This window comes from Nesoenas mayeri, assembly GCF_963082525.1.
Source record: "Nesoenas mayeri genome assembly, chromosome: 3".
Lineage (NCBI taxonomy): Eukaryota > Metazoa > Chordata > Aves > Columbiformes > Columbidae > Nesoenas > Nesoenas mayeri.
In genome coordinates this window covers 1,525,043-1,548,214 of record NC_137544.1, presented here as the reverse complement: position 1 = coordinate 1,548,214, position 23,172 = coordinate 1,525,043, and the positions used below count along the sequence as shown (strand labels likewise).

Here is a 23,172-nt window from a genome sequence, read left to right as displayed (position 1 = left end):
CTCCTGCAGGGATGAGAACTTTTACAGCTCGAACAGGTTTGTTTCGGCTGCTCTTCCGAGTTCATGGTGAAGGACACATCCTTGCAGCGCATGCCCAGGGTGATCTGTGGGTCACTGTGCTTAATAACCCTCCGTAGATTTATTTTTTCACAATCTTTTCTAGTGTTTGCTTCGAGCCATTCGATTTCCAGCACCTACAGCATCCTCATCTGGGAGCTGCACAGCCCATGTCCTTGCTCTGTCAAGAAATGCAGCGTTTCCAATGACACAAGTGTTTTAAAAGGTGCTCGTTGTTGCTTAGCAGCTCCTGATCATCCCTCACGACCCTGATCTCCCTTAGAAATGATGCTCTGGTGGGTATCAGCTGCACATCTTGCACCAGGACGAGGTGCATGGCACTGGTTTTGCACTGAGCGGAGCTTGATGGGGACCCAGAGACTCGGGGAGCTGTGGGTGAAAGGGCTTTGGGTGGCCATGGTGTGATGTCTGGGGATGCTCCCAGGCAGCAGCTGGTCTTGCTGCAGATGTAGCTGGTGAGCAGAGCTAAAGGCAGGAGGAGCGAGACCATCTGCACCTGGGGAGGGGTGTGCGTGACCCCAAAAGATGCTGGGGAAAGCAGCCTGGAAAAGCAGATGAGGGAACACTTGTCATTTTGGACATGCAGCTCTGGATGCGGAGTGTTCTCTCTAGGGAAGCTGTTGGTTTGCATAGCAGGCTTTGAGCACCTCTTGGCACATTTATCCCCCATTGTGGCTGAATTTCCCCAAATATTGGTAGGCTGGAAAGTGACCACATGTTCTGGCACCTCCAGAATTCCCTTGTTTTTCTCATCTTGATTTTTCCAGGCAGAAAGTTCATCCCAACTGGCAAAATCTTTTTGGGGAAGTCCTGTCATAGAATCGCAGAATCATTTTGGTTGGAAAAGACCCTCAAGATCATTGAGTCCAACCATTAACACAGCCCTGGCACTGTCCCATGTCCTGAGAACCTCATGTCCATCTGTCCAACCCTCCAGGGATGGTGACTCCAGCACTGCCCTGGGCAGCCTGTTCCAATGCCCCACAGCCCTTTGGGGAAGAAATTGTTCGCCACATCCAACCTCAACCTCCCCTGGCGCAACTTGAGGCCATTTCCTCTCATCCTATCTGCCATAGAATCATTTTGGTTGGAAGTGTCCTGCAGCTCCATCTTGATCCCATCAGAAATTAAAACAGGAGTCTGCAGCTTGATTTTCCATGGGTTTGGAAAGTTGGAGTCGGGCTCATCTTGGCCATCACAACTGAGCTGACCCGAGTTTTCTGCAGCTTTATTCCTGTTACACCTGCCTTTCTCCTGGAGCCCTCCAAGAAATCAAGGCAATGGTATTCCCTAGTGAGGAGCAAGATGGCTCAGAAGAGGCCCTCAGCTTCAGAAACAGTCACTAATCTTCTGGCAGCTGAGCACAGACGTTGCAGTTTTTGTTTGTCCTGGTTTTGCCCCTCAACACCAATATCCTTGGCCAGCAGTGAAATGACAAATACCACCATGACCAAAACCAGTGCACCTGGTTTTCTCACGTGTGCCAGATTTTCCTCACTGGGATGCTAGAAGCACAACATCAGGGCACCACCAGAACATCACCAGGACATCACCAGGGTATCACTGGACCATCACCAGGCATGACCAGGCATAATCAGGTGTCACTAAGCAGCACCAGGGCATCATCAGATGTAACCAAGCATCACCACGCCATTACCAGGACATCACCAGGCACCACCAGGGCATCATCAGGGTATCACCAGGGGCCACCAGACATTACCAGGTATCACCAGGTGCCACCAGGCATCACCAGGGCAAGTCCAAGCATCATCAGGACATCACCAGGGCATTATCAGTTATCACCAGGCATCACCAGAACATCACCAGACATTACCAGGTATCACCAGGTGCCACCAGGCATCACCAGGGCAAGTCCAAGCATCATCAGGACATCACCAGTGCATTATCAGTTATCACCAGGCATCACCAGAACATCACCAGGTATCACCAGATGCCACCAGGCATCACCAGGGCAAGTCCAAGCATCATCAGGACATCACCAGGGCATTATCAGTTATCACCAGGCATCACCAGAACATCACCAAGCATCACCAGGTATCAGCAGGTGCCAGCAGGCATCACCAGGGCTCACAGCCCCTCCATGCCCTCATTCCTGCATGCACAGAGCTGCAAAACAGAAACTAATGGTCCTGAGCCCCATCCATTGCTATTTATATCCCCCTCATTAAGAGTTTTTGAGGGAAACACAGTTGGCTTGCTTTCTTAGAAATGCAGAGGTTCAAAATAACCCCTGGGCACCACCAGTACAGGAAAGACACGGATGACCCAGAGCAAGTGTGCTGTAGGAGCAGTGAGACGGTCACAGGGCTTTGGGGCTGTATCCCCCAGCAGGGAATGATGGCTTAGGGAGGAATAAGTCCCTTTTCTCTTGAGGAACCACTCAGAGCAGACGGGAAGGCGAGAGGAAGGCAGTTGCCCTTCAGGCTGATGGTGCAAGGAGCTCTCAGGAACGAGGCATCGTGTTGCATAGGAGAACCCCCCCAAGGTGCACTTCTTGCTCAATTACAGCTGCTGGTAATAAAAAAAGACCAAACCCACCAGTCAGTAAATATTGCACCTTATTTTAGGCTGAATGAATCTCATTTCAACTCCTGGGTTTGGAAATTGTCCTGTTGTCTGGGCTGAAAGGACAGGATCAGCAAATCTTTGGCTGGGGTAGGGGCACAGCCATGACCCTCTCAAGGGGGTGTCCTGGGGACATCTCCCCTGCCCGGAGCAGGTCCTCGGGTCCCTGTCACCCATCCGAGAACATGGATGTGCCCCTGGGATGTGGCTTCTTCTCCAGTGACAGCAGAGCCAGCCCACACCATGGACTGGGGGGAGCTGCCTGACTTTTGGGTGGCTAAAAGTGCTGGGGACAAATCCTGCCCTCCCTTGGGGATGGGATTGTGCCCCCCAGCCTGGCACATGTGCACCCCAGCCCCAGGGCAATAGGAGACGTGAGTGTAGGAACCCAAAACTGTCCGATTCAACATTTTCTTTCCTCATTCACATTTTCTTTTTGGAGCCGGTTATATACACGCAGACACACACACACGCATTTGCACACCCAGAGCCAAATCCCCGATTATTGCCTGTGCCCCTAAGAGGGATTACAGCTTCTTAGAGGGGAGGAACCGGCTTTCAGCAGGGTTTAGGAGCCCCGCGGGGACTTCATCCCTGTAACTCTGCTGCGTTCCAGGGTCCCGCGGGGAGAGAACTGCACCAGCCCCTTCTGCAGCCCACGGGATGCTCAGCCGTGTCCCGCTTTCCTTCTTTCTGCGACCTCAACTCTCTTTACATCCCACACTGAAGTTGCAGGAGGGAAGAGAGGATGGGAGGTGGATTTGGGAGGCTGGAGGGGGCTGAGAGAGGAGCACGAACAGTCTCGCCCGTCCCTTCGCGATGCCGCCCCTGCCCAGGGCTGGTGCTCTCGGGGCTGGATTAAGGGCGAAGGAGCTTAGCAAAGCCCCCGGGCAGAGCCGGATCCCAAAGTGGCCCCAAGACCTGCGGTGCCTTCCTGAGCACATCTCCGCAGCTCCAGCTGGATCCTAAATCTCTCTCCAATGCCCCCAGCGCCCCCCATGCCCTCCCCGGACCAGGATTACCCCCGGCAGGGCATCCTGGGGCAGTTTTGCGTCCAGAGCTTGGGGCTGGTGGAGAGCGTGAGCCCTTGAAACCTATGGACCCTGTACCTCAGGGTACAGCTTTTGGTGATATTTGTGGAGCATGAGTGTGGGCAGTGGAGCAGCACTAAAGTTTACTCTGATTTGGGGTTTCCTGGTCTTCAGAACCTCTGAACTGCCTCTTACTGGTTATTATTTTATAGCGAAACACCAACTATTTGTGTTAGTGATGGGAGCTAATCCGAGTCATTGCAATCCTAAGAGATTGGGGTGGATAGAGTTGGATTAGTTTGTCTTTTCCTCTAGGACAGAGTGAATGATGGGGGCTTATCCAGGGTTACGTGGACCATCTCTTCACTCCATTGGGCAGGAAATGGAGAAGTATTGCAGTTTTTGACATTTCTTCCTCAAAGAGAGACCATGTGAGAGCTGGTGGGCTGTTTGCACGCAGAGCGCGTGAGCTGTTGAAGGTTGGAGAAGCTGCAGCACGTGGGCGACGGTGGTGGGGACCTCATCTCTCCAGAAACTACAGCGAGAAGCAGTTGGAGCAGGATTTGGGATGGGGTAGCAATACAATAATTTTGATATCCAGAGAAATGTTGTGCATTCCTACATTTGCGAGGAAGCAGAAGACATGGATGAGAGGAAATGGCCTCAAGTTGCCCAGAGGAGGTTGATGTTGGATGTGGGGCATTGGAACAGGCTGCCCAGGGCAGTGCTGGAGTCACCATCCCTGGAGGGCTGGACAGACGGACATGAGGTTCTCAGGGGCATGGGGCAGTGCCAGGAGTGGAGGAATGGTTGGACTCGATGATCTTGAGGGAGAGATGGATGCTCAACAACAGCTGCTTACCAGGATGATTGAAAACAAACAGGGTTGTGCAATCTGCATCTACGGCTCGCGAAAGAGTTGGCCAAGGAGTACCCAGCTCTCCTAGTGTTGGCTTCAATTAATCATAGAATCATACAGTAATTTTGGTCTACCACTACCCCGTGTCCCTGAGAACGTCATCTCCATCTATTCAACCCATCCAGGGCTGGTGACTCCAGCACTGCCCTGGGCAGCCTGTTCCAATGCCCCACAGCCCTTTAGGGAAGAAATTGTTCCCCACATCCAACCTCAACCTCCCCTGGTGCAACTTGAGTCTGCTTCCTCACTTCCTTTCTGGATGAGACCAGAAATCCTGGACCAATGGAGGGATTGTAGCTGACGTCCCCACAAAGAGCGAGGAAGGATGCTGAAGATGAACAGACCAAACGTGGAGCGCTCAACCTTGGGTCTTTCAGAGCCATTTATCTCTATTAGCATCACCGAGACTCTCTCATTGAATTCCCCCTTCCCTCCCTTCCCCGCTCCCCCTTTTTCTCTAAATGCTCCCCAAACAACTCAGACATCAATGGAAGGCAGAAGAAATGGCCACTCTTTGTCTCCCTGAAGAGGCAGCTTTGCAGCGAGCCCTGTCGGGGCAGCTGGCGATGAGCTACCAGCAGGGACCATTTTCACGTCTCCCTTTGTGAAGGAGCAGCCTTGAGCGAAACGCCACTCGAGGGGGCGTTGAACAAAATGTACGTTCACCTCTTCCATGTGGCGCTCGGCGCCCGTCTCCGCCTCTGACGCTAATGATCCGGATGAGGGCTGGTTTTTAAAATAATAGGGAGAAGAAAATGAAAGGGAAAGAGGCTGGAGGAGGGAGGTCAGATCCATTTAGGAGCCCAAACATTTACGGGAAAAGTGCCTCCTGAGTGGTTGCACAAAGGGTCAGGCTGTACGTGGCTCCATCCCTCCTCCCCACCACGACTGGCCATGAAAAGGGGGAACCAGAACTGTAGGGCCTCCGTGAAAGATGAGGATAATGGATTTCATTATAGACGAGCATGTTAAATGTCTATCCACTTGTGTGCAATAAAGGAAAGCTGGTCTTTAGCTCATTGTGCTGAGGAGCTCTTGACTGCCATTCAAGAGTAAGACGTTGATTCCCTGCCCCAACATCCCCCAAACCACCCCATAAAGAGATGGCTATGGGGTGCAATTCACCGTTTAGTCATGCTGGTGTCTACCTTCACATCCTTATTTTCTCCACTGGCCATGGGGTGGCTAAGGACAAGCCTGAAGGGTAAATATCTACATCTGGCCAGATGAACAAATCTTGTGGTGGGGAAGTGGGGTTTGCTGGTGCAGCGGTGGGATCCAGCCCGAAGAGAAGTGTCAGCACTGAACGGTCTTCACGTTCATCACGTCTAGATGGACCATCACTCCTCCCTTCCCTTCAATGACATTTCTCTGATTTCCCCTTGCCTACAGCCCCATTTTCCCATCCTCTGCCCATGGTGTCCCTTCACACAGCACTTCTTCTTGGTGTTCCTCACGGCAGAGCTTTGCAGGATGATCTCAGGGTCCCTCTTCCCTCTGTGCTTTACGCAGCACTGCTGTCCAGGCTGGCTGCATGCTGGGCTGGCACAGCTCCTGCGAGGATGCTTCAACCTCATTTAGGGCCACAGGAATGACCCGAGGCTGGAACAGCTCTGCTGGGGGACAGGCTGAGAGAGTTGGGGTGTTCAGCTGGAGAAGAGAAGCTCCGGGGAGACCTTAGCGTGGCCTTTCTGGACTCAAAAAGGGCCGATGAGAAAGATGGGGACAGACTTTTGAGCAGGGCCTGTTGCAATAAGACAAGGGGTGATAGTTTTAAACTAAAGGAGGGAGATTCAGGCTGGACATGATGCAGAAATTGTTTGTGCTGAGGGTGGTGAGAGCCTGGCCCAGGTTGGCCAGAGAGGTGGTGGCTGAACCATCCCTGGAGACATCCCAGGCCAGGCTGGACGGGGTCTGAGCAACCTGAGCTGGTGCAGATGTCCCTGCTCATGGGAGGGGGGCACTGGATGAGGTCTGAAGGTCCCTTCCCACCCAAACTATTCTACGGTTTTATGATTCTATGACTCCATTCATTAAAATGATCGATGAGCTTGGGACAAACTCAGCTCACACAGGGACTCACTGCTGAGGTCAGTTCTCCAAACCTCTCTGGGTGGCAGATATGAACACAGAGATTCCTGTTGTGCTGGAGATGCAGAAATCTCCCCAGGGACACAGTGACACATCCTGAGCTGGCAGGACTCGGACGCAGGACATCCCCATGCACTGCCCCGACCAACTCCCTTGCAGAGACCAAGAAAACAAATGAACTCCCTTCTCCAAACATCTTTACACACTGAAAGCAAAGCCGGGAGCTGGTTGTGGGCTGGTGATCCAGCTGGGCTTTTAGTTTTTCTGCCTAAGCCTACAGCTAAACTGGGATTGCATCCTTCTCAGGGGAAGAGAGACTGGATCTGCTGGGGTGGATCCAGCTGTGGGGAAGTCAGGGCAGGACATGGCCCGTAGGGTTGGGATGCTGGGGTGTCATGCAAGCTGTGTCCCCCTTTTGTCACCCACAGCCTCCTTTCAGCCTTACTGGGGGCCACTGGCAGTGCAGGAGGGTCCTGTCCATGGAGGTCACAGGTCTTCCCAAGGACAATGACGTGGCCATCTGGAATATCTGCTGGAGGACGGTGGGGTTCAGTGTCTCTCCCAACCACCCAAGCAGATGTTTGCTAATGAAACTCCCCTTCTCCAGGCAGTTCCTCTGGTTTTGGTGGCCATCTGAGCTGGCTTGAGTGTCTCCTTTGTGAGAATCAATTCGGGAACATCATCTGGAAACTCTTTACATTAAGGGAAGAAAACACAACAGCCAACACTGTTGTTCAACATGGAAATATCTGGTTTTAGCTTGGGTTGCATGATTAGCAGATGTAATTGATCAAGACTGTTGGCATTACTCCCTTGCAAAAGCAAAGATGGAGCCCTGGGCTAGGTGATAAAACAAATGATGACTGCTCCATGCCCTGAGCCCCCGTCCATGGCCAGACTGGGAAGCTCTCCCCCCAAAACGGCTGGGATGGGGCATGCCAGATGAACCTGCTCTCTCCCAAAACACATCCCAGGGGTGGGACAGGGGGTTTTCTAGGTGAGGGGAAGCCTTGTCCTCCTGCCAAGCCACCGACTTAATCCCCCATATGCTGATAAGTTCACGCCGGGACCCGTGCTCCTCCCTCCCATGCGTCGTCTGGAACTGGCGGCTCTCTTGGCCCTATTTATAGTGCGGTGATAGGATCAGGGGGAATAAGCGTTTAGTATCCCTTAAATCACACCCTGCTCTCATGGTGCTCGCTGCTCTCTGCTCTTGCTGCTCAAGAGCATGACCAGGAATTCTGAAGGTATGTTGGGAGCTGGGATGCTGCTGGGGAGTTGTGGCATCTCTCGCAGTTCCTTATCCTCACCGGGCTGGGATGGGAATGGCTTTTGGTGGGGACAAACCTTGGGAGCAGACGTAGATGGTGATGCGGTGGCTGGGAGCCCTGGTGTAAGGCAGGAATCAGAGGGCAGCTCTGGCTGCAAGGGGAACTCGGTTTATCCAAATCACGGAATAGTTTGGGTGAGAAGGAACCTTCAGAGCTCCCCCAGTGCCACTCCTGCCATGAGCAGGGACATCTGCACCAGCTCAGGTTGCTCAGAGCCCCGTCCAGCCTGGCCTAGGATGTCTCCAGGGATGGGACTCTGGATAAAAGGGACCAAGTAATGTATTTTTCTCAGCTGGATAGTGACCCGACCACTACCCCTCCATCCCCATCCTGCTCCTTGGACCTGAGAATACCTGGGACAATCACCCAGAGCCAGGGTCCATCCAGACTGCCCCAGGGTGGTCTAACCCTGCCCAGGGGTGGGTTGGTGGTCTGGGCTGCCCATGCAGATGACGAGCATTCACTTTTAAGTTTCATTTATAGTTCCATCTGCCAAGAAAAGTCATACACAGGGACATGGAGTGAGCCCCAAATCTGTGCCCTGTGTGCCTGGACTGTGTGGATGGCTTGAGGAGGCCAGAGAAGGTGGCTGTGGGTGGGCAGCATGATGGGGAGGGTTGGTTGCTCATCCTTCCTTTCTATCACCTGTCTCCTTGCTCTGGTTCCCATTTCAGGGAGTGACAGTGCAGCGAGATGCCCCATCTGATGGAGACACCTCCTTTCCGTGCATGGTCCTGCGTGGGCAGAAAGCCCTGCCCAAGGGGCTGACCATCCCCAACCTGACCTCAGCACTCCCCAAGCCAACCAGGAGGGGATACGCAGACCACGAAGCCAGTGGAGCCTGGCTGGGACAGTGGAAGTTCTCCCAGTAGAGCTTGGTGGCTACAGGGTGACACCAAGGAGGATGCTTTGTGGGGACAGACAGGTCCTTTGCCTACAGTGACCCCCTTGGTGGGAGCTCTGGGGTCCATACTGACGTTCTGTTCCCATAAAATTGCAATGCCACTCACTGACTCTCAGGAGAAGACCTGGTGTTATGTCCTGGGGGTGTCCACCTTTCCCCCTGACGGTGTTTGATGATGAGACACATGGGCTCGTCCCCGGGGACCATCCTGATGGAGGTCTGTCCCAGCACCAGCTCTACCAGGGTGGGTTTGCTGTCCCTCATCCTGGTGGTCATGCTGAGCAGCCCCTCGCTGCAGAAGTCCCTGCCCGCGGGGTACAGAGACCATGAGGGTCCCCAGGAGGGCACGGGCCTGATCCAGTGCGGCGAGTACAGCAACCAGGTCCTGCCCAATGGCCGCTGTAAGATCGTGGCCACGTTGCCCCAGGGCGACGAGCAGCGATGCCCAGACATGTTTCGTTGCACTGATGAGGTGTCCTACTGGCTCCATGAGAATGAAGAGCGCAAGCAGCAAGTTATGGAGCTGCGGGAACTGATTTCAGAGCTACAGGAGGAGCTGAGGAACCACCGGCACCGCATCAAAGTCCTCGAGCTCCAGGTAAAGGGCTGCCCTTTGCAGAACCCTCTGCACAGCTGTCCCTGGTCCCTCCCCATGGTCCCTTCCAGCTCCCAGCAGCTGCAGGAGGAGGACACCTGGTGAACCATGTGGTGTTGTTCTGACCACGGCTGGGATATCCATTAAACCCCAGCTGCTCCTCCTGCCATGATCCAGGAGCCTTCCAGGGCTGATCTTTCCTAACATTAGCCACAAACCCTTTGGTGTTTTATCTGTGCTATCTCCTCCACCTTTGAGCCTGCCTAGGAGGGGTTGCTGATCCATCCCATTGCCCATAGCGGGATCCAGGGCTGGACCTGGAGTTTTGGGTGGCCAGTGAAGGACCACATCTTAGATGGCCATGGCTGAGAAGGAGAAGACCTGATGTTCAGCCCGCAGCACCCTTCCCGGAGTTTCCTTTCTGGTTGTCAGGTGTTGGAAAAGGCTGCCCAGGGCAGTGATGGAGTCACCATCTCTGGAGGGGTTGAACAGATGGAGATGATGTTCTCAGGGACATGGGGTAGTGTCAGTGTGGTTTATGGTTGGACTCAGTGATCCTGAGAGTCTCTTCCAATCAAAATGTTTCTACGATTCTGTGGTGCTCATCCCACCGCAGCTCCATTTGCCAGCTTCACAGCCTGAAGCTTCACACTAATACATTCTTTCCAGCCTCATTTGGCACCTCTGAAGCTCTCAGAGGTTTGGCATTGGCCCATGATTTTACCCAGCAAACCCTTGGCTTTCAGCAGCAGTGAGCAGCAGCTTGCCCAGGGCGGTAACCAGGAGCAGAGATGGATCAAGGTGTGTTTTGCTGGCCATAGGAGTAACTTCCCAGCTAAGATGTCTCATGGGGCTGTTGATGAGACATGTGGAACATCCAGCAGCAACGGAAGAGCCTTGAGACTGCTGGGTGACCAGCACCTTTGTCTTTGCCCTTGGAGGAGATGAGGTCTGATATGGTTGAGCTCTGGGGGTGGCTTATTCTCTATTTGGCTTATTTTCATGCTCACCCTTGGAGCCCTTGTTTGGAAAACTCCTTTCAAGCAGCCCCACGGGGAAAGCAAGGCTATGCCGAGGCTGCAGGGCTGTTTGATGGTCACACTGTTGGGTGGGCAGCTGTGCCGTGGGTGTCTCCGTGAGTGCAAGCTGTTCCTGGGGTGACAGAGGAAGGGAGGGGGGTATGTGAGTTAGGATGGGTGCTCCTGCTCAGGCAGACCCACTCAGTGCCCCCCACCCAGGGTCCCTTCTCTCATGTTGGCCCTTGTCCCCATCTTACCTTCTCACCCACTTTCCCATTTTCTCCTTGAGCTTGCACTGGGACAAGCTGGTGCAACAGGTCTTTGGTCTCTTGACTTCCCACATCCATCCCCTGAAGACACTTTGGACTGTTTAATCTCTCCTGCCCCAACCCCAGCTCCCTGAACTGGCCCCAAAACACATTCCTCATTCCCCTTGGACCTGCAGCTCTTTCACCAACCTCTCCAGCTCAGAGCCAAGGAGAGAGATGGATGGTAACACACTAAATGTTTTCCCTGCAGTGTTCATGCTCTTAATCCATTCTTCATTTCCAGGGTCTGAAATGACCCATCTAAAGGCAAAGTGGTCTGTGGTAGAGTCTCTTCAGAGTCAGAGGGAGGAGGCAGGAGGACGAATCTCCCTCTGGAGATGCTGGTTGCCTAGTGGTGGCTCTAGAGGGACCTGAGCTGATGGCCTCAAGCAGAACACACAGTGTTCATGAGGAGTCATTAGATGTGGAGCACAGGCTCCCAGTCAGTATCTTATCCGTGCCCAGGTCCTGCACCTCCTTACCCTGCTGGTCTCCTCCTGTGCACCAACTAGTCCATCTTGATGTTTGTTAGCAAGTTACACACACAATTAGGTTCACTGGGGAAACAGGAACACTCCAGGTCTTTCCAGCTGCTGTCATTTAGACCCCTCATACATGCATATACACACATATATGCACATGCATATATATATATATCTATATGTGCACATAGACATGGATGCACCCATGCATGGTAGATGCCCCATCCCTGGAGACATCCCAGGCCAGGCTGGACGGGGCTCTGGGCAGCCTGAGCTGGTGCAGATGTCCCTGCTCATGCAGGGGTAGGAAATACCTGATCTTTAAGGTCCCTTCCAACCCCAGCCATTTTATGATTCCACAACAGTCTCACACAGTCATACAAGCCCATAATACTCCTGATAATCATGTTTCCTCCTTCTTATGTCCTGCAGGGCTCAGGTGGGCCCTGTTCAAGGCCATGTCACAACAGGTCCCTTTCTGGCCCATCAGCAGTGGCTGAAGCTTCTGCTCTTGCCATCTCTCTGTCACCCTCCTGGAAATTTCTATGCCTTATTTTATTTTTTAACCTTGTTATCCATTTCCCTGCTATTTGCTGGTTTGGTTTTTTTTTTGTACTGAATCATCCTTAGATTGTGGATGCTCTCACATCATACCCTGGCTCTCCCGCCTGTGTCTCACAGCTGCACAGAAGCTGGTGGATGAGGGTGCTTCTGGAGCAGCACCAAAGCAGGGGAATTCCTCATGCCCACTTCCACGCAAGGGTGTCTGTGAGATCCAGCTGATCTCATAGGGATCTGAACAGCGAATGTAGACATAGATGCTGCTAGGACCTCTTGGATGTGTCCTGGAGGGTGAGATGACTCAGGAGAGCTTGTTTCTCCTCTACAGGAGCCTAGGTGAACAGCTTTGAGGGAGATGTGTCTGTTTTGGAATGCTGCTGGTGTTCTCACCCTACAAGGAGAGCAGGGGGATACAGGGTGGACCCAGGTGTCCTGGAGCAGCCATGTCCCAGGTCCTGCCCAAGTGTCTCCAGGTGGTTCATACATTGTGGACAGAGTCAACAACATACATGCCACCAAGATACTAGGGCACTCAAGAGGGGAACATCCTGAAATTGGGGAAGGGGCTGAAGCACAAGTGTGATGGGAGCGGCTGAGGGACCTGGGAGGTTCAGCTGGAGAACAGGAGCTGAGGGGAGACCTTCTGATCTCTGAACTGCCTGAAAGGAGCTTGGAGCCAGGGGGGTCGGGCTCTGCTCCCCAGGAACAAGCGCCAGGAGCAGAGGAAATGGCCTCAAGTTGCGCCAGGGGAGGTTGAGGTTGGATGTGGGGAACAATTTCTTCCCCAAAGGGCTGTGGGGCATTGGAACAGGCTGCCCAGGGCAGTGCTGGAGTCACCATCCCTGGAGGGTTGGACAGACAGACATGAGGTTCTCAGGACACGGGACAGTGCCGGGGTGGGGTAATGGTTGGACTTGATGATCTTGAGGGTCTTTTACAACCAAAATGATTCTGTGTTTCTATCTGAGATCTTCTGAGGTTGTTTATAGGGTTTCAGACCTCGACTGTAAAAGGCCCCTAAACAACGGGATCCAGCTTGAGAACCAGCCTTGCTCTCTGCAGGAGAGTGGGCTGGACACCTCCAGCCATTTCTTTCAGCCTCAGTTCTTTTTTCCCATTAACCAAAAAAAAACCAAAGGGATGGGAAGCCTAGAAGAAGAAAGAGGAAAAACAAATATAGAGAGTTCAGCTGATGAAAATGAATGTGGTACCAGAGTGGGGGAAAGCAAGAAGCAAAGCTGCCTGCTGAGCAGGGATTTATAATCAAACAGACGGAACCAGAGGCAACAAGAGCTACTGAGCTGCTGGTCTGTGCTCCCTGCTGACTCCAGGATGCTCCCATAAGGAGTTTTCCCTCTGTGTTGGTTTGGCCACTTCCCAGTGCCTGTGCCCAGTCTGGGAAGATGCTTCATCCCCTCGCATCTCCCCGCTGTGTCAGCACGGGTACGTCTCTTCCATCTCCATTCCTCCCACCAAGGAGCGGTTGCTCCCTTAATCCATCTGCTTAAATCAGCCTCTGGCTGCTGCTGGTTGGTCTCGCTGGGCTTTACCATGAGGATTTATCTGGGAGCTCGGCGTGGGATGGTCTGTCGAGACGAGACGTCTCTCTGAGCTGAGAGCAAGAGGTTCTTCAAGGTCACAGCTCCTCTCAGGTTAACGGGGACACTCAAGTTGGGTCACAGAATCATTTTGGTTGGAAAAGACCCTCAAGATCAACCATTAACCTCACACTGGCACTGCCCCATGTCCTGAGAACCTCATGTCCGTCTGTCCAGCCCTCCAGGGCTGGTGACTCCAGCACTGCCCTGGGCAGCCTGTTCCAATGCCCCACAGCCCTTTGGGGAAGAAATTGTTCCCCACATCCAACCTCAACCTCCCCTGGCGCAACTTGAGGTCATTTCACCTTATCACTTGTTCATGGGGAGCAGAGCCCGACCCCCCCAGCTCCAACCTCCTTTCAGGCAGTTGTAGAGAACAATGAAGATGAGTTTGCCCCATCTATGTCCTTTCTTCCCATCCCATTTTCTTCCTTCTGACATGATTTTGGGAGCAAAAGGACCCACCTCGTCCAGCCCTCCCTGTGCATTTGCAGCCCTATTGCATTTGCACACCTGGGACGTGCACAGGACCCCATGGTGCAGAAATACATCCCAGTCCCACCAGAGCAGAGGGGTGCAGTGAAGGGAGCAGCATCAGGGCATTTTGGGGGGTGGTCTGGCTGTGCTGTTTTTAATCAGCAGCAGGAAAAAAAGCAAAGAAAGAGAGGTATGAGCTGTGGAGGAGGGGATTGTCTGGGAGAAAGCATCACAGGGTTTACGCAGAGAGCTGATGCGTGGGTGAAGGGAGCTGGAAGAAGCCTGTATCAGTCACAGCTCACAGAGCAGGTTGGGGGGACGGCAGATTTGTGTTAGAGCTGGAGACACTGCAAGGCTGGGAAGGAAAACACGGTGCCCTTACATGGCATAATCCCCACTTCTCTACCTTTTCCTGTCTGGATTTGGGGATGAGGGAAAGCTCAATGGGCTTTTAGCAGGGTCAGGCACGCTGTGGGAAGGATATAATAGAGCTGCCGTTAGTTATTGGTACAATAACCCAGCAGTGGTGATGCCACCTCCTGGGAACAGCAAGACGCGACGTGTCCCGGCAGGACATGGGGACTGAGGTTTGGGCTGCGTTCTGGGAGAAGGTGCAAGGGAAGAAAACTTGCTCTGGGCATGCAAACCCCTTCAGGTGGAGGAAATCCCCGACCCCCGGCAGCACTGCTACGGTTTTGCTGGTACTGGTGAGTCAAGTGCCAGATCTGTGTCCCCAAGGTTATTTAACAAGCTGCAAGCTTGCACAGGCACCTGAAAATCCAGATTTACTCCTGATGCTGGGGATGGGGAGGTGAGAAAATAAACCCATTTATTTTCAGAGGCTTTGAGGTGGCTCGTGAGCCTGAGGCAGTGACACAGAGTCAGTGATGGAGGAAGATAGGTCCCCATCAGGGGACAGGGAAGGGCAGTGCTGGTGCAGAACCAACATCCCTTCACTGCTGATGGGGCTCCAGCATTGCTGGACCCTGGGGAGGGTTTGGAGGGAAGGTGTGGAGCTGTTGCCTTGTCCCAGGGAGGTGGGGAGGGCTCCCAGGCTGCTGTGGGATTTTGGAGGTGCTGTTTAAGGTCTGCTCTGCCATCTAATGGACATGGAGCCCTGAACAAGAGTGATGAGCGAGTCTGCATGTCTGGTGTGTGCTGGTGGGCCTCTGGGTCTTCCACCTCCTGATACGAGCTGTGCGCATCTCCAGTCACCTTGCGTGGTCATTTTGCACAGGATTACACACCAGTTGTCCCAAAAACAAGCAGGAAAAGGGTCATGAGAGGAGCTGGGGTCCTGTATCACACCCACTGCTTGCATAGCCTGGTTGTTGTCATTGGTTTTTAGAGGACGCCAGTGACTGCCTAAAGAGCAGGAGATGGCTCACCATGCTGTGTTCAGATAGTCTGTGGAGATCCTTATAATGTTATAAAAATATCACATAGTTCAAGGGGAGGTCGGACAGCTTTTTGGAAGGAAATCCCAAAAGTGGTTGCTAAATATGTATAAAGCACACCCATGTTGCGATGGGCTGCAGACTGGAGGGTGTTTGGAGAGGAACCCTATACTCTTGCATTGCTCTTGCAAACCTGGGCTTGCCTATGTGTGGCCTTTCTGCACGTGAATATTAAGCTGCCTGTGGCTCCCACGATGGGCTGGGGGCTGGTGCAGGGTTGCAGGGTGAGGGTGCTGGCACCGTCCTTGGTCTCCATGGAGAGCAGGCAGCAAGTGCTCCTCTGCCTCACTGCCTTCTTGCTCTCCTGCCTGCCCATAGAATCATTGAGTCACAGGATCATTTGGGTGGGAAGGGACCATTAAAGCTCCCCCAGTCCCCCCTGCCATGAGCAGGGACATCTGCACCAGCTCAGGCTGCTCAGACCCCGTCCAGCCTGGCCTGGGATGTCTCCAGGGATGGTTCAGCCACCACCTCTCTGGCCAACCTGGGCCAGGCTCTCACCACCCTCAGCACAAACTATTTCTGCATCATGTCTGGTCTGAATCTCCCTCCTTTAGTTTAAAACCATCACCCCTTGTCCTGTCACAACAGACCCTGCTCAAAAGTCTGTCCCCATCTTTATTCTTGGCTCTTTTCAGTCTGGAAAGGCTGCACTGAGGTCTCCCCGGAGCTTCTCTTCTCCAGCTGAACACCCCAACTCTCTCACCTGTCCCCAGCAGAGCTGTTCCAGCCTCGGGTCATTCTTGGGGCTCCTCTGGCCCCTCTCCAGCAGCTCCATGTGTGTCCTGTGCTGAGGACCCAGAGCTGGACCAGCACTGCAGGGGGGTCTCACCAGAGCGGAGCAGAGGGGCAGAATCCCCTCCCTCCACCTGCTGGCCATCCCTGGGGAGTTCTTTGGACCATGACCCAGTCCCCAGTGATCCCTCCATCCCACCTTTCTCCCTCCACTCAGCACGAGGAGGCGATCAGCCGGAACCGCAGCCTGACTCAGCGGGTGGAAGACCTGGAGCACAGGTACAGCGAGGCCAGCACCCTGCAGCACATCCAGGCCACGCTGCTCTACGACATGCAGGCACAGATAAACAACATTTCCGTCCTGACCGACTGGGCCTGGCGCAACCCCACCTGCCTCAGCCCCGCCGAGATGAGGCTGCAGGAGGAGATGCACCATCCAGGTGATGGGGACCTGCTGGGGCTGGCTGGGGGGATGCTTTGTCCTTACAGCCTCTCTTGAGGGGTTTTGTAGGGAAAGGGTTTGGGAAAACTGCTTTAAATCCCCTTTGCATTGGCCACGAGTCCTATCTAGATATCTATTTTGAATGGATATTAGGAACAATTTCTTCCCCAAAGGGCTGTGGGGCATTGGAACAGGCTGCCCAGGGCCGTGCTGGAGTCACCATCCCTGGAGGGTTGAACAGATGTGGAGATGAGGTTCTTAGGGACATGGGGCAGTGCCAGAGGTGGGTTAATGGCTCGACATGGTGATCTTGAGGGTCTTTTCCAGCCAAAAATGATTCTATTATTGTATCTCACCCAACCTCCCTTTCTGAGACATCCAGATGGGCTCCTCAGGGCAATGGACACCTCTGGGATGGCTTCCACGCTGCCTAGGAGAATGGTCCTGTCCCTCGGTGGCTTCTTTGTCTCTCCATGGATGGTGAGACACTCTCAGGGTCCAGCTTAGGCCCTGACAAGCAGGTTGGCATTGAACCGCAGATCATCCCGCAACCACATCATCCTTCAGTGCAGGTCTGTGCTAATGAAGCCACTTCACTGACGTGTGAAGCCAGCCTGCTGCAGAGGTTTTCAGCTTCGGGAGAAGCTCTGAATCCAGGATTATTTGTCCAGCTCCACATTACGATTGCATGAAAATAAAACTGGTATTGCTTGTGAGCCCTTTACTCCACATCATGCACTAAACGTCGTGTTTCTCTGCTTTTTCGCTCAGAGGTGAAGCACGTCAGGAACTGCCCCATCGACTGTGCTTCTGTTTACTACAACGGGCTCCGGCGCTCTGGGGTCTACAGCATCATGCCCTTGGTCGGAGGGATGCCCATTGAAGTGCTGTGTGAGATGGACACCGAAGGTACTGCAGGACACACCTACAACATCTTCTAGCAGAACTTTGGGTGGGATTTGCCTCATCTGAGAGCTGCATCTTATATCTGAGTTATTTTGAGAGCAGCATCTCCTGTAGGGCTCTTCTCCAGGGACAGAGGACTTATCGTCTTTGCTGGCTATAGAAGGGGTTTGGATGAATAATTCAAACCAGACATTATGGGATTTAGTTGCATAAATACACATGTTCAATGTTCTTCGAGATGTCCTCATGCATCCAAGACATTTGCAACACACTAGTGGACACACCACAGGGTTTGCAGAAAAATAAGCCCTTGTGGAGTGGCAGCTGGTCACTGGGAGGTATCTGGAATATCTGTGGGTAGTTGAGGGCCATGTGTGGGCAACCACTACTTGTAACTGTGCTGATGTGAGGAGAGGGGAGGTAGATCCTCTCCCACAGGTATTTTGGAGTGTAAATGAGGGAGCAGGTGACCTCGCACACCCTTGCTGTCTAAAAATCCATCTGGAGCACACTGCTGTCACGCCAAGGTGTAAACTTACTAACAAAATCAGTCTGTGACATTTGAGTTTTGGAAGAATAATGGCGATTATCAGGGAAACGGGGTGGTGGATCATCAGTTCCTTGCCCCACGGATCTGCTGCCGCTTGGGTGGATGTGTCACATCACACATCCCATGCTGAAGGAGGCGGTTCAGCTCCCCACATGCACGTACCTCCCCTGTTGTGGTATCTACAGGTGGCTGCAGCCTTGGGATGCACGTGCTCATTAAGAAACAGGCTGTTCAGACAATGTGGTCACTGTTATGTCACCACTATTATTTGCATGGCTGTCAACACAATCTTGGACACTGTAGAGTGACAGACTGTACAAACAGCAAATAAAAAGATTGTCCCAGTCCCCTGTCTCCCCCACAAGCTTACAATATTGGAATAAAATGAGAGAAAAGAGAGGGATTTGGACAGATGGGAGAGCAGATGGACACAGTGAGACAATACTGGGAGAGCTTGTGTGCCTTGGTGGTGCTGCAGGAACAGTACATAATAATCTCCAAACTCCAGGATCTCTAGTTTGTTCCAGTCCCAAAACATTTGCCTCCCAAGAACTACCATCTCCCTCTCATTTAAAACCAGATCTGGGACAGTCGACAGGGAACATCATCATGAACCAACATGGGAGAGGAAGGAGCCCTTTTCCATGAGCTATGATGGACATTACATTATCCCCATGCAGCAACCAACACTGTATTTTGCCACTTGGTTGGAGTGGAAGTGACAAGGAGACACCTTGCTGAGCTACAGATGGATCCTCAGAGGTGACACCACTAAGGGGTCTGTCTGGGACACCTTGGATGCTCCCTGGAGACTCCCATCTTACTTTGTCTCTCTTTTGGCAGGTGGTGGCTGGACAGTCATCCAGAGGCGTCAGGATGGCTCAGTTGACTTCAACCGGACCTGGAACGAGTACAAGGAGGGCTTTGGGGACCTCCACGGTGAGTTCTGGCTGGGCAACGAGAACATCCACAAGATGACAAACCAAGGGGACTACTCTCTGCGCATCGACCTGGAGGACTGGAACAACAAGCACAAGCACGCCTTCTATCAGGTCTTCAGGTAGAAAGTGGGGTGGCCTTCTCTGCTTCTCATAGATGCAGCTTGCTCAGTGATGGGAGATCTTCAGACATGGGAACACTGTTTAGGTCAGAATGGTTGTATCTAGAGAGCTTTTCAGGCTGGGTCCAGGTTGTCTGTCCTTCCTTTCCCACCTGGATTTGACCACCAGTTTTTGCTCCAGGTTGAAGCCTGGGTTTGAGCTAGAGAATGTGTAGTCTTGTCTGGCCATGGTCAACATCCACAGCCCCAGGGGAAGGGAGCTGTAGGACCTAATGGACAGTCCCCAGCAACTTAGGGATTTCATTTCTGCTGAAATTATCAACCTCTGTGTCAAAAATAGGGTTTAGAATCCCATGGTCTTGCTGGGCAGGTCCTCCAGCACCTGCCTAGTTTAGAGTCGTGTTTTGATTTTCACCCTCTTTACTTCGCGGTTTTTATTTGCTGGGCCTGACGTAATGTCCATTGGTGCCCATAGCTCTTCCTCTCCTCTGGTGTTTTATTTATCCATACCACACCAGCCACATCCTTTCTTAATCAGGGGTGACCTGGTCTGTCCCAGATGAACTCCTTCACTGTCCAGGATGTTCAAGGGAGCACTGCACCCTGGGGACACTTGAAGCTTGAGGGCTTTGAGTAGACACCAAAACTGCTGGGAAAGAAATGAATAAATAAGTAAATAAATAATTTTAATGTGTCCTGGAGCATCCTCCAGCAGTAAATGTGTGCTCTGGACTCCATGATCCTTGTGGGTCCCTTCCAACTCAGGACATTCTATGATTCTATGAAGGGTCACCCCAATTTTTCTCCTCAGACGTCATGTGTAGTGGCAGTGACCTTCAGCCTTTGCTAGCCCGGGGCCAGGTTACTAATTAGCTCAGTCTAGGTGATGAGTGGAATGCTTGTTATGTGGAGAGGAGGCAGGGATGTGTAATTAGAGGGGCATTCTTGCCAAAGCTGCCACTGTCCTTTGTTGTGGTTTTAGAGTCACGCTCGGCCCGGTTCAGCCCTATAACAAGTGCCCTGAGTCAAGACAAAATCATCTGCATCCCACAGAAGGGAAAAATACCTCATCATTGGCTTTTAGAGGTGATGAATCACAGCAGGGAGCCTGGCCAGAGCAGCTCCATGATTGCTAAGTGTTCACACCAGGAATGCAGGATCCAGGTTGGACAGGAGACTCAAACACTCCCCATTAAAAAGTCCAACCTTCCTTGCTTGCAGCATTGAGGACGAGGCAAACTACTACCGCCTGCATGTGGATGGGTTCAGCGGGACGGTGGAAGATTCCTTTGCCTGGTATCACAACAAGAGGAGCTTCAGCACACCCGACTCGGGGAACATCTGCGCCGAGATTTCTCACGGAGGCTGGTGGTACCACCAGTGCTTTTTCTCCAACCTAAATGGCGTGTACTACAAGGTGAGGGGGAGGGATGAGGATGCAAAGTGCTTCTTCTCCAAATTCAACGGGATGTACTACAAGGTAAAGTGGGAGGATAAGGATGCAGGTATTAGTACGCAAGGCCCAAGCCTTGGAGGAGGCTGTTCGTCCTCATATCATAGCAATCTTTCCTGGTTTGACCAAACTCTGCTCTCAATGCACTGAGGCAATCTGACCTTTTCAGTTCCATGGGCCAGACGTCTTGAGACACCTCAGCATGCCGGCGTTTGGGGCCATGTGGTGGAAACTTGTGGTATGGGTGACTCATGCAGCCATCCATGCGATGGATGGATGGATGGATGGATGGATGGATGGATGGGAGGATGGATGGATGGATGGATGGATGGATGGATGGATGGACGGATGGACGGATGGATGGATGGACAGCAGCTCCATTGGGGCCACTTGAAAAATGCTGGGCTTTACTTGCTCTTTTCACCACAACATCATTAAGTTCTTCACTCAGAGCAATCGGTTTTCAGATGCTCCCATCCAGATGATGCTTCCATGTGTTTCCCATGCCTGACCATCCTTCTTGCTCTGCATCACAGGGTGGCCGATACTCCATTAAAAACCGCAAGATCCTGGGGCCAGATGGTATCGTGTGGTACTCGTGGAAGGACACAGACTACTACTCCCTGAGGAAGGTGGTCATGATGATTCGGCCACGCACTTTCCGGCCCCACCTCTCCCCATGAAGGAGCCTGGGACATTCTTCATTTCACTAGGGAGAGAGGGCTGGAAAAAGTTTGCTGTGAGCAAAAACTGATGCTGGACATCCCCGAGGGACCACGCCACCATGCTTGTTGCTGCCAGTTTGCTTTGGAGAGAATGGAACCAACATCAGAGGTGTCAAGACTTTCAACGAGTGTTTGGGTGGTGAAAGCTCTCCTGAAAACGTGGAAGTCATTGCTGAGAAGGGCTTTGCAAAGACAAACATGTGGCTCACTGTTTCACTGGGTAGCAGCAGGCTTGGGCATCCCCAAGGCTTGAGACTAAATCCAGTTGGTGATGGGAGTCAGCCACACACTGAGGTTGGACCTGATGTTGAATGGAGATGTTGAGGTCTCTGGCTACCAACCCAATGGTATTTTAGAGAGAAGAGAAGAACTAGCAATCCTATGTGAGTCTTCCACCTGGGACATGACAGACCAATTCTTCTTCTGTAAGATGAGCACCTCTCTGATCTTGGCAAAGTTCATATCACCATGTATGTATTTGGTACTGAAGGTCCCACCACCCCAGGGGTGTGCTTGGGTGGCTCCAAGGGGCTGAGATGGCCCTGAGGAGAGGGCCAGGAGGTGCTGAGATGGCCAGAAGTTTCTGAGATGGCCAGGAGAGGCTGAGATGGCCAGGAGATGCTGAGATGGCCAGGAGACCCAACGTACAAAGCCCACGGGCAAACAAGGAGGAGGGTCTGCAGTGGCCCTTGTGTTCCCTGGCAGGGGTTGTGTCACACATGTGGACATTAGCTGGCTGTGATAATAATACTCCAAATGAAAAGATTTAAACATTTAAAAAGCTGAATGTTTTCAACTTTTCCATTCCATTTTAACTTTTCTGTCCTTTGTCTGGCAAAGAACTCCTGATGAGTTTTCTGTCCACCCTAATAGTGGTCTGTAGGAACGATCAGACGTGATTTGAAGACTTTCTTACTGCCTTACTCCGGATTCATCGTTGCCGTCTTTTCATTTTCCGTTCGTAGCTGATGCAAGTGATCCTCCTTTTTTCCCGACTTTGCTTCCTCGCAGGATCAAGAGATGGAGGCCGAGACTTGGCCTCAGCCCTGATTGTGTTTGGTGACGAATATTTAATGAAATTACCTTTTTCCTGTTTCATGTGCGCAGATGAGTTCAAAGAGGGTTCAGCGAATGGGAGAGACAGATGTATCACAGACAAAGCACTGTCCCTCCCAACTACTTGTCTCCCACTTGATGTTCTTCTGGCTCCTTGATGGTTTCTGTAGCTTTTACACTCTTCTGGACAATATTTTGCCTGGAACCTCATTTTCTCATGGGCAAATCAAGCAAAAAAATAATTATCTTCCAAGCATTCTACAAACTAAAATCCCCCAGATAATAAAAGAATGTAATTTGTCTTTCCCTCTGTTGGGTTTGCCTTGGTAGTCTTCCTTGAGGGGTGTCCCCAAGACATATCAGATGGTGCTTGGGAGTTGCCGTGGGTTGGTCCACACTGCTGTTGTATCATCACTTGTGGTGAACATCTGGGCGCTCCCAGATGTGGAAGGAGAGCTCTCTTGCCCTGTGGCACGTGTGTCTCAGATGTAACACCATTCCTTCAGGATCCAATCTTCCCTCTTTAGACTGCAGATGTCCCAAAGACCAGGATGTCCCCCGGCTAAGCAATACTCTGTGAAGAGGCTGATAAATTGCTTGGATAAGCAACAACCTAATGAACTAATGATCTCATTATCATTATTCATCTACAATCTGATTTTGCACATTATTAAATACAATGATAAAGGTATCACTCTTAAACTGTAGAAATAACACACTACTACTGCTGAGCTACAGTTCTACCATCCTTCCCTCCTCACAACTCTTCATACCAGGGTGCGTGTCTCTTTTTACCCTCTTTTGGACA

At 52.2% G+C, this 23,172-nt stretch overlaps 1 protein-coding gene across 1 annotated transcript; it reads left to right on the top strand.

Moving 5' to 3' along the window:
- Positions 1 to 9,124: 9,124 nt before the first annotated feature.
- Positions 9,125 to 21,266, top strand: LOC308039509 (techylectin-5B-like; the record flags this gene model as incomplete). The annotated part of the gene is made up of 6 exons (XM_080342880.1): positions 9,125 to 9,538; positions 16,390 to 16,612; positions 17,386 to 17,523; positions 18,914 to 19,130; positions 20,352 to 20,547; positions 21,120 to 21,266. The coding sequence occupies 6 exons, from the start codon at positions 9,125 to 9,127 to the stop codon at positions 21,264 to 21,266; spliced, it is 1,335 nt and encodes a 444-aa protein (XP_080199006.1).
- Between the last annotated feature and the right edge of the window lie 1,906 nt (positions 21,267 to 23,172).